Genomic DNA, 14365 nt, shown 5'->3' with positions numbered 1-14365 from the left:
TCATCGCCCCCATGTTGCTGTTAGGGTTTACAGTGTTTTTCTGGTTCTGCTCATCTCACTCAGCCTCAGTTCATGCAAATCCCTCCAGACTTCCCTGAATTCCCATCCCTCCTGGTTTCTAATAGAACAATAGTGTTCCATGACATACATATAACACAGTTTTCTAAGCCATTCCCCCAATTGAAGGACATTGACTTGATTTCCAGTTCTTTGCCACCACAAAGAGGGCTTCTATGAATATTTTTGTACAAGTGATGTTTTTACCCTTTTTCATGAGCTCTTCAGGGTATAGACCCAATAGTGGCATTGCTGGATCAAAGGGGTATGCACATCTTTGTTACCCTTTGGGCATAATCCCAAATTGCTCTCCAGAAAGGTTGGATGAGTTCACAGCTCCACCAACAATGTATTTTTGTCCCAGATTTACCACATCCCTTCCAGCAATGATCATTATCATTTCTGGTCATATTGGCCAGTCTGAGAGATGTGAGGTAGACACAACAGTCATTTTTATCTCACTACTCTGCCTTCAAGTAGGTCTTCTTACTACATTTACCTGAGTGGGGGGGGGGGAGTTCTCTTGTTGGTCTTGAAAGTAAGGACTTTTATCAGGAACTGCATTTCTTCTCAAGCTTATTTTTATCATGTTCTTTTTCTGTCCCATTCAGTAGACAAATATCCACATAACAAAGGGGAAGCACTTGCAACTCTACTCCTGTATCCTCATGCTACATAAACATTTTTCATTTCTCAATCTTGCTTTTTTGTTCTTTATAGCATCTCCAACCCCAGATCACTCAGCCAGATCCATGGTAATTACCCTGGAATAACTACAGAGGATCTCTTCCTCATACCTCTTATGAGAGGGCTGCCAGAACCCCTTTTTCTCAGGATGTCATTTGTTATGGGATTAATAACCAGTGAGGTCTCCTTAGGTATGTTTTTCATAGTGGACAGAGTCATCTGTGAACAGGGTAAATGGTTTTCCTGAGAACCAAGTCCTTCTAGCAGGTAACCATTGGGTAAGCAGAAGGAGCAAAATATAAAACCAGAGATTTGAGCCTCCAGCAAAATCACAATCTATTTTTGAAAAGCACCAGAAGTTTCAGGGTATGATGGTGAACATGTCATTCATTTCCCTTTTAGAAGCTTCTTGTGTCCTACTCATCTTATTAGACTGTCTTGCATCATCCAAATTAAAAGGGTCATCTTGGATGAAGGATGTTGGCATGTTCAGAAGCTCCTAAGGATTAATAATGTACACAGAGCTATTTTAAAAATTGGTAGAATAAGCAGTCAGTTTTAGGAGCTAATAGATTGAGGTCTAAAGTCATTTAATGTAGTCCCACCTTGGTGTCTTTCAAGGGTCTAATCACCATAGCTTTTGTAATCAGAAAATTATAAGAACAAAAGAATCAAGCACCCAAAGCTAAAGACTGGTGTATAGGGAGCTTTCAATCCCCCAAAACTATAGCCCATTCATGGCCACCTGGTAATAAGGCAGATTTGCAATAACTCAATCAGTGGAGCCATCAAAATACCAAGGGGTTTTTTTTCTTTTTTTGTCTTTTGCAAGACAAATGGGGTTAAGTGACTTGCCCAAGGTCACACAGCTAGGTAGTTATCAAGTGTCTTAGGCTGGATTTGAACTCAGGTCCTCCTGACTCCAGGGCCAGTACTCTATCCACTCTGCCACCTAGCTGCCCCCAAAATACCAAGTTAAAAGAAAAGTGGAGCCAGACTTTCTTCTGATCTTGAGCACCTTTCTTCTGCTGCATGTCTCCTGAAAAAAGGCAGCAAGGAGCTAAGCTCATTTCTTTTTTCCCCAAGATGACTTCTCCCTGCACTGCCAGGAAAATTTCCACTTCCTGCACCCTGATCTCCAGTCTCAGATAAGAAAAGAGTGAGAACTTCCTCTTATCATGATCCTTTCATCTCCTTCTGGAAAGGCAATTTATGTCTTCCATCTCTTGCTGGGCATCCATCTATCCCAAATCAATGACTTTGCAAGCATAAATCAAATTTCTGCTGCCTACCCAATCTCCCAGTTGGGAAATGGCAAATCTGTGATGCAAAGAGGAACCACCTATAATTGACCTCAGACCTTCTTTTCCCTGCTGTCCCTGTGCCTTGATGGAAGAGAAGAGAAATTGTAAAATGGGACTTTCCCCCTGCTATACCCTTTCCTGTCTAAATTCCAGCTTTGGGAGGGAAGAAGAGTCATGAAGCAGAGTCACAATCTGATCATGTGACCTTCTGTCTCATACTGCATTTGCCTCCAGCTCAAAAGTCAACCACTATTGGGAAGATCGTTGCCCTCCATTCACCTGATTATACCCTTCATATCCTGATAATTCTGAATCCCTACAGGCCATCATTCAAATAGCATTTCTTGCCTCCCATCACCTGATTTCATATTCCCATCACCCTCAAATCTCCTACCCCAAAATTCCAACCTAATTCTAGCCACACCTTCCACTGTGCCCTCTGAAATGCCTATTCCATAGGCAACAAGCTCCCTTTCATGCTAAATCTTTTCCTCTCTCACTTCTTCCAATCTACTAGCCCTTACTGAAATTTGGATCCCTCCTGATGACACAGCCTCCCTGGCTGCTCTTTCCACTTCTGGATTCACCTTTACTCATTCACAAAGAGTTGAAATGCTCCTTGTCCTTAATTCCTGGTTTTATTCAGTATCTTCTGCTCCTTTGCAGTTCATGTTACTCACATCTCCCATCCAATATAAATCCTGGTACTGCCTATAGATTCCCAAGGTACTCCCCTTCCTTTCTTAATGAGTTTGGCACATTGCTCACAATTTTTCTCTCTTCCTCAATTCCTGCTTCATAGTAGGGGACTTCAACATATATACTGACTCTCCTTCAAACACTCTAATGGCTCAGTTCCTCAATCAACTTTCTTCCTATGAGCTACTACTCTAGCCCACCTCAGGCATACACAAAACAGACATACCCTTGATCTTGTCATCACACACAAATGCAGTATCTCTATGTTCAGGAATTCTGAAGTCTCTTTATAGGATCACACTCTATTGGTTTTTCTGCATTTTGCTCTGCATTCTCTAATATAACATTACTCTTTCTCTACACTGTGACCTCAATCTTTTGGGTCCTCATCTCCCCTGTGCTAACCACTCTGTGCTTTTCTCTCCATCTTGACCCCTAAATGAATCAAATCAACTCTATACTAACCTCTCTTGAATCCCTACCTCCTCTATCATATCAGTAATTGTTCCCAGGCAAATCTTGGTCTCAGATACCTCCTCATCTTTGCTCCTATACATATACTGCTTAATGAAGGAAGAGGAGACACATGGAGATTCTAAGTCTGCTACAAATTTATGTGATGGTCTCAAGTGGAACCCTCACTGCTGCTAGGCAGTTCTGCTATTACCGCCATATCAACTCACTATCCCACTCTCCACAACAGCTCTTCGAAATCTTTTCAACTCGCCCCCTCAAAATCCCCAGGACTCCCCCCCTCCATCTTATTAACTGAGAGCATTCCCTTATATTTTCACAGGAAAAAATGAGACCATTCACCATAAGCTCCCTCTTTCTCATCTTTCATCCTGGTGTCTTTGATAATTCTCTTCTTCATACTTGTCTCAGGAGCAGCTAGTTGGTGCAATGGATAGAGCACCAGCCTTGGAGTCAGGAGTACCCAAGTTCAAATCCAACCTCAGACACATAATAATTACCTAGCTGTGTGGCCTTGGGCAAGCTACTTAACCCTATTGCCTTGCAAAAAAAAATACTTCTCACATAATGAAGTGTTTTTATTCCTTACCAATACTAATGTTCCATTTGTTCAATTGATCTCGTCATCCCATATTCTCCAACAGATTGCCCCCTCTTCCATTTCCACCCCTTCCCCCATTTTCATTCTCTCCCAGGAACTAGTTCTCTTTCCCTACTGAATGCCCTGGTTTCTTCCATCCTGAAAACCCCCCATTTGATCCTTCTATTCCCACTATTGTCCTATCGGGGACAAGCAGTGAGGGGGTGGCAGGTAAGGCAGAGCTGAGCCTCTGATTGCATGAGTTGGCCAGAGTGGTGGGCAGAAACCCAGGCTCCATGCCTGGGATCTTTTCATAACAACTTTCAAGCCTGGGATTCTCAGAGAGGATGGTTTGCCTCAACACTGCACATGGAAAGGCAAACAAGTCCCCAAGGCCAAAATGCTGCCTGATGTCTAGCAGAAGTGTGCACAGCAGGAAAGAGGCTTCTCATTGAATGGATACTGAGTGATGAGGCTTGGGAAGAGACAAGTGCATCTAGGGCAGCTCTTGAAATTTGCAAGAATAAAAGGAGATGCAAGGATGGAGCCTGGGGGTGAGGAGGGGTCTCTCTGGCATTTGGATGCTTGCTGGCCATCTCTATGTCCAGCTTTCCCTGCTTGCTGATTAAGGTGCCTCTTTCTAGATGGGTATCCCAAACTCTCCAGCTCAAGAAGCTTGCAGGGCTCCCCATGGTCCTGCAAGTGTTGTTGTGTTGTTTCAGTCATATTTCACTCTTCAAGAATCCATTTTGGGGGTTTCCTTGGCAAAGACACTGGAGTGGTTTGCTGTTTTCTTCTCCAGCTCACTTACAGATGAGGAAACTGAGACCAACAAGATCAAATGACTTAAGAGTCACATAGCTAATAAGTATCCAAGACTAGATTTGAACTAGGGAAGATGAGTCTTCAACCTGGCATTATATACACAATGGTGCCATCATGCTAGCTACTCCTGAGCCTCCAGGCTAACCTGCAAAATCTCTGGTTTGATCATATCATCACCTGTGACTAATGCCTTAAAAATATCAAAGCATTATGAATTAGCTTTTACAGAGATATGTTTAATTTTGAATCTGCTGCCCTGCCCAGTTTTAACTCCACAGAAGATGCCCCTCCCAGAATAAGTTCTTCCCTTCCGAACTCACCCACCATTCCATTACCTCAGATCTCCATGCACTCCACCTCTCTTCTCTCCTCTCTGCTTGGAGGCCTGGAGGACAAAGAGTACCAAACTCCTCCCAATGCCTTCCTTTATAGAAGGCAGGAAACTGGGCTCTCCATTTATTCCACTTTGCATGATGCCCTTCCTGGGTTCACCTCTATGGAACAAGATGCCCCAATGCAGGGAACCCCTTATTATCTCATCCTCCTTCCCCATTTTGCACCCCCTTCCATTTTCCTGACTCCTTTTGTGTGTTGGGTTATCCTTTAGCCTATAAGTTCATTAATATCAGGGTTTTTCTTTTAATTAATTTTATGTCTTGTATTTGTCACATGTCTGACATGTCACAGGCTCTTAATAAATGTGTGTTGGGATGGATATTTATTTGAGATAATGCAAAAATCAAAGCACTGAAAGATCTCTTGAACTGGGCTCACTCTCCTCAAGACCATCTTGGTCCCTGGTGAGAGTAGACTCAAATTTAAAAAGCTATCTATAAACATTTATTTCTCCACTGAATTCACTTTTGGATACAGCATAGCTGATGGAATGATTACTTCTTTTGGGGGGAGATATGGTGATCTTTTTCTAGGTGGAACCCCTGCCAAGCTGGGTTACACAGGTCACTACTCAGAAATTACTCCTAAGGCTCTGCTATTTGATTTCTGATTGTGTAAGGGGATAGGCCAGAACCTAGGAATGTGACCTCAAGTCTCACAGCGAATGTAAACTATCTTGAGTAGATGTAAACAGTAAAAGAAGCTTCAATTATCTCATGGAAACATTTGCACATAACCCTGGAACAGCTCTGGCACTCTGATTTGTTCTATTTTTATTCAATACCTGATCTGACTGGAGCATCCACAATGTTTGGGGATCTGCAATGTTACTTTGATCTACGGCCACCCAGGATTATTGACCTCTTGAGAGTGTGCTCCCCCAAGTAACCCTAATAAAACTATTAATAACCAAGTTTATCTGAGCCCCTTTTTTCTTTGGCATCTCAGTATTCTCTCAGAGTGTATGCCATCCTACAATCTTCCCCTTATGTTTGGTATAATGAGAGGGATAGCCTGTCCCGTAACAGGAGGCTCTTCTGACCTTCTGAGACCTCACATGATCTTCTGTGCCAAAGGAAGGAAGACACTTCACATCTAGAGGTAATTCCATTGAGATATGTTTCCCATATACTCATTATTTATCCCAATGAGGTGTGGGAAGAAGAGGAGGAAAAGTATCCCTCAGCTCAGTTATTCTTATCCATTATGGATAGCAGAACGTATAAAAGGGATCTTGATTTGGATAGGTAAAATGCTCCATAGACACACTCAATTCTGGCTCAGCAACCAACTCAAAGGTTTTTCTTCACTATGTGATCAATGAATAGGTTGATTGGTTGGTTGTTGACTTTTATGCTTGAGGAGGACCGAAATGACACCACCATGTTGGGGTCACATGTCCAACTATGGCTGATATGACCAATATGAACTGTGAAGGCTCTACCACAGGTCAGGCACAAATAGTCTGTATGTACATTTGAAGTGGTGATGTTTCTAAAATTGTAATCTCATGTTTAAAATAATAGGGTCCCCATCTGTCTACATACTGGGCACATCTACAAACATGTACACATTCCATGCACCGATGGTGAATAGAATCTTTGCATAATGTTTTGTGCATTTGGGGGGGTGAAGTGTATTTTGACTGTAGAGCAGAGACATGCATACATGGTGACGAGTCAGTAAAAGAGAGGCAGACCTGAGTCTCACCTCTGATTGCAAAGAATTGAGTGCATACACCTGACCAGTTTTTGTTTCTAAGTGTATGCCTGCTGGCCACTCACCACATGTCCCCAGAATCCAGGCCCAGGGTTAGGTCAGGTGAAGTAGACAATTTTTAAGGCACCTTGTCTAGCACCTTCCTCATGCTAGGAGAGCAGTGTGGTCCTTTAAAATAGCTGCACAGACACCCAAGGGGCTGCAGAATCCCACTGCTGCTTCAGTCCAGGGAGAAGACACTTGAGCCACCCATATGCAAGGTGGTGACTACAGCTCCCAATGTATCTGCACCTGGTGACTCATCACTTGCCCATTGCCACAGGGTTTCCAGGTAGATAAAGAAAGTAAAATGGCATGGGTGATTGTCTTTTGACTCTCATCTAATTTGGAGTTAAGTGAGGCAGAATCGTACAAAGTCATCAGCCTTGCTCTCTCTTCCAGATTCATCAGAATCCAGGGACCAAAATACCAAGACAAAGGGTAATTGCTAAGGATGCAGAGGATGATCTTGGTGTCTTCCTTTTTTAATCAAGTTCTGAGTGATCCACTGCAGCTACTCCTGCTACTTTCATGGTCAACAGAACAAATTGTTCACATCTGCCCATTCTACTTGGGGAAATATTTACATGCTCAGGGCAGACACCTCTTACTCACCTATAGGTCTGAGACCCCTTTGATTACCCTCGGCCTGGTTTAGCCCATCTGCAGAAATGGTTTACTGGGATATGCTCCAGCTTTTTGGAGTCACAGGTGAGAGTTGGGTGGCAGATGGACACCTAAGGTAGAAAGCAGTCCTGAAAAAGGGTTCAGCAGCCTTCACAGCGGAGATACTAGTCTTGACTGAATACTTGTACACCCCAAGGAAATAGTTACAGAATGCCTCTATGTTTGAAGTCTTGGATCAAGACATCATCTCTTATTTCAGAGACTTTCTCCACAAGACTGCATGTGGGTTGGCAGTATATGCACTGTGCATGACCCAGGACTGAACCGTCTTTAGTCATATTTGAATATTTAGTCTAGAGCTCAAACGATGAAAATGATTTTAGACCTCGATTCTGTCCAACACCTTTATGTTATCTTTAAATTTGTGGACGGCATCTATCTGTGCCCAAGTCAATAAGAATATTACAACAGAGCAGGGCCCAGCATAAATCCCTTGGGACTCTCCACGGACGACTTCCCGCTAAATCCATATCGATAATCCTATCCATGACGCTCTACAGAGCCATCCGGCGGGTTGTCACGCCGGTATGGGGGGAGGATAGCGCCCTCCAACTTCTCCGTGTCTGCACATGGACATCGGAGCAAATAAGGTCCTTCATTCGGCTGTTCGCTCAAGTCTGCAGACTCCAGGCACAATAGCCCCCGGTCAGAACACAAGAAATACACTGAGCTGGACGGATGGACTTCGGATTTCGAGGTGCGGGACGTGAGGGTCCTGTGCCCCCGCCTGGCTTTCCGTTTAGGGCTCTTGGGGGGGGCAAATCCGGAGGCGGAACAGCAGTGGCGTGGACGCCTCGGGCCGCCGCCCGCTGACCGCGCCCCGGGGCCCGCTGACCTCGCCTCGGGCCCGCTGACCGCGCCGCGGGCCGCCGGCAGGCCCAGGGCAGGCGCCCCGCTCTCAGCTTAGGGCTCGGTGGGGCCGCGCGAGGCGAGGGCCCGAGTGGGGAGACCCGGGGAGCCGGGGGGCGGCCAGAGCCCGGGGGCCCCAGGGCAGAGGGCCGGAAAGGGGGGCCGGGCGCAGCCTGGGGGTCGGGGAACCCCTGGGGCGGGCGGGGGCAGGGCCTGGGGGGCGAGCCGAGCACGTGGGGCCTGCCGGGAGCTGGGGGGGGCCTCGGCGCGCCGCTGACGTCACGCCCTGCGCGGGGGGGGGCCCAGGCAGCCGGGGGCGCGGGGGGAGGGGCAGAAAGCCTTTCGAAGTGCGCAGGCGCGGAGGGGCGCCCTCTCCCGCTGCCCCGCCCCCCCGGCCGGAAGGGACGTCGGTGTTCCCGGCTCCAAAGCCTGCGAGTCCGGCGCGAGGCGCATGCGCCGCGGAGCCACTCGCCCACCCTCCAACTTCCGGAACGCTTCCGCTTTCCAGAAGCTTCCCCGGCCCGGCCCTCGTCCTCGGGGACCCTGAGCGGAGCGGGCTCCGGGCGCAGCCACGGCGGCCCCGGGGGACTCCGGACGTACGTGCACCTGCGTGCGCGCTCGCGAGCATACGTGCGTGCGCACGAGCGGGGGAGGGAGGCGGGGAAAGCGCGCCCCTCCCGACGGGCCGAGTCATCACTGTGCGCCGGGAAAGGAGGGGGAAGCGGGGCGGGGCCTGCGGGAGGCCTGGGACGGGCCCCGCCCCCGAGGACAGGCCCCGCCCCCAGGCCGTGCCGGCCTCGACCCAGAGCTTCCGCCTCCTGGGCGTGTGTGTGCGCGTGCGCGTGGGAACCTGTGCTTGCCTGTCAGTCTGTGGGAGCTGTGTGGGGGCGTGAGTGTGTGTATGGGTGTGCATAGGTGTGTCTCAGTGTGTGACCTCATGGATGTGAATATTTGTATGTAAAATGAGTGTGGGAATGTGTGTGGATATCTGTGTATATGAGTGTGCATGTGTGTGAGCACGTTGTGTGTGCACATGCGTCAGCGTGTCTGTGTGACCGTGTGTGTACATGTACTGTGAACATGTGTGTGCACGTGTGGGGTGTGAGTGTGTGTACTGCTGACCCCAAAGAGCGAGAGGGAGACCAGAACGGGATCAGTGTGGAGCTCTTTAATGTCCCAAGCAGCAGCCCCTGAGTGTTCAGGGGAGGGGGTCTAGAATGTTGGGGGGCTACTGCGAGCAAGCAGGAAGCAGAAGCCAAGGCAGCAGTTAGGTATGTTGTCTTGCCATAAACATGCGGCAACAGGGTTCCGTAAGATGGGGGACCAGAGTGGGGAGGGGTCTCTGCGTTATGTCTGAGATGGAGGCGGTCTCGTATCCCCGGGCTTCCCTCAGGCTCGAGGAATTCACTGTCTCATGGTTCCAGCCACATCTGGGGAAGGGGGAGGCAGGCCCGGAATTTTTCAGATCCAGCAAGACAATTAGGCTGACGAGGGGGCTTTGTGAATCTCTGAACAGCTTTATGGTATATCCATGACCCCCGGGGCCAAGCGCTTGGGTCCTATCAGACTACTTTCAGACCCAAAGGTGCGTGGCCAAAGTTATATTCCCAAGGAGTTTCTCAGGGCCCAGAAGGATGTCAGGGACCCTATCTATACAGGGATTTCACAAACATTGATATTGTGCTTCAGTACATGTGTGTGGATACCTGTGTGTGAACACACATGTGTGCACACGTGTGAACACATCTATGCATCTGCATGTGTGCGTGTGAGCACACTTGCATGCATGCAAGTAAATGTGTGGACATGTCTATGTCAGTTTGTATGTGCACATGTGAGAGTGTGCGTGTGTGAGTGTGTACGTGTATGTGGATATTTTGGTATATGAGTATATATGGGTGCATGTGTGTGTGAACATATGCATGCGTGTGGGGGGGAGGTCAGTGTTTGTGTATGCAGACCTCCTTTCTTAGTGATGACGTGTGTGTGCATATCAGTGCCCTCTCCCGGGTGCCAAAGGATGCTCTTGCCTCACTGGTCTTATGTCTGTGTGTGTGTGTGTGTGTGTGTGTGTAAGTGTCCAGGTGCCCATGGGTGCCCGCTCCCTGGTGCCAGAGGAGGCTCTCGGCTCCCTGCCTCACAGGCTAAACCAGTTCCCACCTTCCTTCCAACATTCTCTCTCCCCCCACAGGCCTGATGTCTCTTGATGACATCCTGGATGGGAGCCCAGAGGATGGAGCCTCCGCTAGGGGTCTGTTGGCCCTAGGAGAGGTGAGTGGGGGGGGGGGTCTCCTCTCTCCCATGGCCAGGCCGCCATCCTGCACTCTGTCAGAAACAATGCAGTCCCACTTGACTTTCACAACTTTGTTGCCTTAAATTTTGATTTTTCTGTATCACTTTTGTGAATATCTTCATGCTTCTCTGTAATCTGTTCTTTAATACCAAGATTCCATTCCACTTAGAATGTATCGTGGAGGGTGGCGCAAGGTGTAGGTCTAAACCTCATTTCTTTGTTTTGTTTTGTTTTGTTTTTGCAAGGCAATGGGGTTAAGTGACTCGCCGAGGTCACACAGCTAGGTAAGTATTAAGTGTCCGAGGCCAGATTTGAACTCAGGTCCTCCTGACTCCAGAGCCGGCGCTCTAGCCACTGCGTCACCTAGTTGTCCCTTAAACCTCATTTCTGCCGGACTGCTTTCCAGTTTTCTCTGTAGTATCTGTCAAACAGGGAGTGTTTTCCTAGGTAAGTTATATTTTCTACTGTATCAAACACTGGATTTAGAATGATATTCTTTCTGAATCTCCCTTGTCTAGTCTGTCCCGATGATTTAACTCACCCATAATAAATAGTTTTGATAACTGATACTTTGTTTTCATATAGTTTGAGTTCTAGAATTGATTTCTCTTGGCATTCTAGATTTGCTTTTCCAAATGATTTCTTTTTTTACTATTTTATCAAGCTCTGTACAGTATGCTCTTGGTAACTTGATGAATAGCATTAAAAGTATCATTAACTGTGGTAGTATTGTCATTTTTATTATATTGGCATGGCCTATCCAGGAGCACTGAATCATCCTACAGTAATTTAGGTGTTCTTTCATTGTTTAAGAAGAGCTTTGTGGGGCAGCTAGGGGGCACAGTGGATAGAGCACCAGCCCTGGAGTCAGGAGTACTGAGTTCAAATCTGGCCTCAGGCACTTAATAATTACCTAGCTGTGTGGCCTTGAGCAAGTCACTTAACCCCACTGCCTTACCAAAAAAAAAAAAGAAGTGCTTTATAATTGAATCTATACAAGTCTTCTGTGTGCTTTGGAAGGATACTCCCCAGATATTTTATGCATTTTATAATTGTTTGGAGTGGATTTCCCATTTTATTATTGCTTCTTGTGTTTTGTTTTAAAATGCTATTAGTTTTTGAGGATTGATTTTTTTAAATTAAACTTTGCTTAAGCTATTTTCTCCATTTGTATCTTTGCTAATTCCCTAGGGTTTTCCAGATAAACCATCATAGCATTTGCAAACAAGGATAGTTTAATCTCCTTTTTATCTATCCTTATTCCTTTAATTCCTGGAGGGTGGGCATTCTTGCTTCATTCTGATTTTTATTGGAAAAAATTTCAATGTATCCCCATGTCATGTGAACTTTGCTTTCAGGTTCATGATATTTTTTTTAAAGGGGAAGTTAGGAGGAGCAGTGGATAGCACAGAATCAGGAGGATGGATGTTTGAATCCAGTCTCAGACATTTGACACTTACTAGCTGTGTGACTTTGGGTTAGTCACTCAACACAGATTGCCTTGCCTCCAGGTCAATCTTGAGTCATCCTGATTCATGTCTGGCCACTGGACCCAGATGGTTCTGGAGGAGATGGTGAGACTGGGGACATAGCCCAGTCCCCCTCACTCCAATGCAATTCATGTGCTTGTCATGGCCTCACCTCCCTGATGTCATGGTCTTCAAAAATGAAGGACAAACATCATCATCATTTTTTAAAAAGGTTCCTTTATGCCTATGTCTTTGTTGGATATTTAGCATAAAAAATGTGCGTTGTCAAAGTCTTTTTTTTTTTGCATCTGTTGAGATGATCATGTGGTTTGAGATCTTTGGAGTTTTAATATGTAAAACTATGTTTTCATCATTGTTGAACCATCCTTACATCTCTGCTATAAATTGCTGGTGTAAATCCCTGATGTAAATCCATTTTGATCATAATGAATGATTTCCTAGGTAAATTGCTGTAATCTGATGAAATTTTATCTAAAATTTTTGAGTTAGTATTCATGGACAATATTGGCTTTCTTTCCATTTTTTATCTTTCCCTGTTTTAAATACTTGTGCTATATATATGTCTTCAATGGAAAAAAAGATTCTGATAGGGTTCTTAATGTCTTGTTATTTGGGAGTAATTTGTGATATATGGGTACTAAACATTCTTCACCTGATTAAAATTTTCTGAGAATTCATCAGGTCTAGAGTTTTTGGGGGGCAGGGGTTCTTTGGTAGTTCCTTTACTGCTAGATCTGTTAACTTTTTTTGACATTGGATTATTTAAGATCTCTAGCTGGTCTTCTGAAAGTTTGAGTATTTTATATTTTTGAAGGTGTCTCTATATTTTGGGGATGTTCTCAGTTTTGTTAACATATTTGTTTTTATTCCATTGTCTTCCTTTGTATCTGACTCTTCCTGAACCCATTTAGAATTTTCTAGGCAAAGGTATTGGATTAGTTTGCCCATTTAACATATGAGGAAACTGTGGCAAACAGCATTCAGTGACTGGTCTACTATTACACAGCTAGTAAGGGTCTGAGACCAGATTTGAACTCAGAAAGATGAGTCATCCTTGCTCCAGACCCTGTGCTCTATTCAATATACCACCTAGCTGCCTTTTGTTACCATATAACTATGCATAATAGGTTCACTGATTTTTTTTTTACTTTCTTCTTTTTTTTCCTATGATTTCTTCTTTCTCATTTTATTAATTTTATTTTCTGCCTTCTTTTTAATCAAATTAGCTAATTTATTAGTCTTTTCAAAAAGCCAACTTTTTGTTGTAGTTCAGTCATTTCTGGGTTTTTTTGTTTGGTTGGGTTTTTTTTTGGTTGTTTCAAATCTATTTCCCCTCTAATTTTTTTTTTTTAGAGTTTTTGGGTTTTTTTTGGCAAGGCATTGGGTTTAAGTGGCTTGCCCAAGGCCACACAGCTAGGTAATTATTAAGTGTCTGAGGCCGGATTTGAACCCAGGTACTCCTGACTCCAGGGCCAGTGCTCTATCCACTGTGCCACCTAGCTGCCCCAACACCTCTAATTTTTAATCTCTCCTCTTTTGTGCTTATTTTCATCTTATTTGTTAATTCTCTAATTTTTTAAAGTACACATTCAGTTCTTTAGTCTTTTCTTTTTCTCTTTTGTTAATGTATGAATATAAGGATATGATTTTCCCCCTAAAGACTGCTTTAACTGTATCCCAGAAATTTTGGTATGTTGATTCATCTTTTAACATTTTCTTTTATATAGTTATTCATCATTTGTATGATTTCTTGTTTTTAAATTTTTATTTTTTTTAATTTATTTTGAACATTCATTTAAACATTTTCAGTTCCAAATTCTCTCCTTCATTCCATCTATTGACGAGGCAAATAATATATCAATTATACATGTGATGTCATTAAAAACATTTCTATTTTACCCATTTTCAAAACAATTTTTAAAGGCAAATAAAATTAATTGTATGTAAAACAATATCATTCAGTCTGTACCCAGAGTTCATCAGTCCTTTCTCTGGAGGAGGATCAGATTTTGAATCTTGAGCCTTTTACAATTGTTGCATCATTGTATTGATCAGCGTAACTACGTCTTTGATCATCTTTGATCATCATTAAAAACTTGCTGTTACTGTATATAGTGTTCTGGTTCTACTCACACCTCTTTGCATCAGCACATAAAAGTTTTTACATGTTTTTTTGAAACCAACCTACTCATAATTTCTTATGGCAGAATATTATTCCATCACAGCCTATGATTTTTTTCTTTAGTCTACTAATTATTTAAGATTA

At 44.6% G+C, this 14365-nt stretch overlaps 1 protein-coding gene across 5 annotated transcripts in view; it reads left to right on the top strand.

The window, feature by feature from the left end:
• The window catches only part of LOC141512228 (uncharacterized), a 46378-nt gene that overhangs the window by 19316 nt on the left and 12697 nt on the right, over positions 1–14365 (top strand). For 2 of the 5 annotated variants that reach the window (XM_074221061.1, XM_074221055.1), the window contains exons 1-2: positions 9165–9587; positions 10508–10587. The exons of 1 other annotated variant lie outside the window; for it this stretch is intronic. In XM_074221061.1, coding sequence (XP_074077162.1) covers positions 10513–10587 — 75 coding nt within the window. In that variant the 5' untranslated portion in view covers positions 9165–9587; positions 10508–10512. Of the gene's footprint in view, positions 1–8827; positions 8913–9164; positions 9588–10507; positions 10588–10854; positions 10894–14365 lie in introns of those variants that run through there. 2 more of the 5 variants (XM_074221058.1, XM_074221065.1) reach the window with 2 other exon arrangements.

Source organism: Macrotis lagotis, chromosome 1 (assembly GCF_037893015.1).
Source record: "Macrotis lagotis isolate mMagLag1 chromosome 1, bilby.v1.9.chrom.fasta, whole genome shotgun sequence".
In the NCBI taxonomy this organism is placed as follows: Eukaryota; Metazoa; Chordata; class Mammalia; order Peramelemorphia; family Peramelidae; genus Macrotis; species Macrotis lagotis.
Note: the sequence above shows the minus strand (reverse complement) of the source record. Positions and strands in the feature narration are given on the sequence as shown.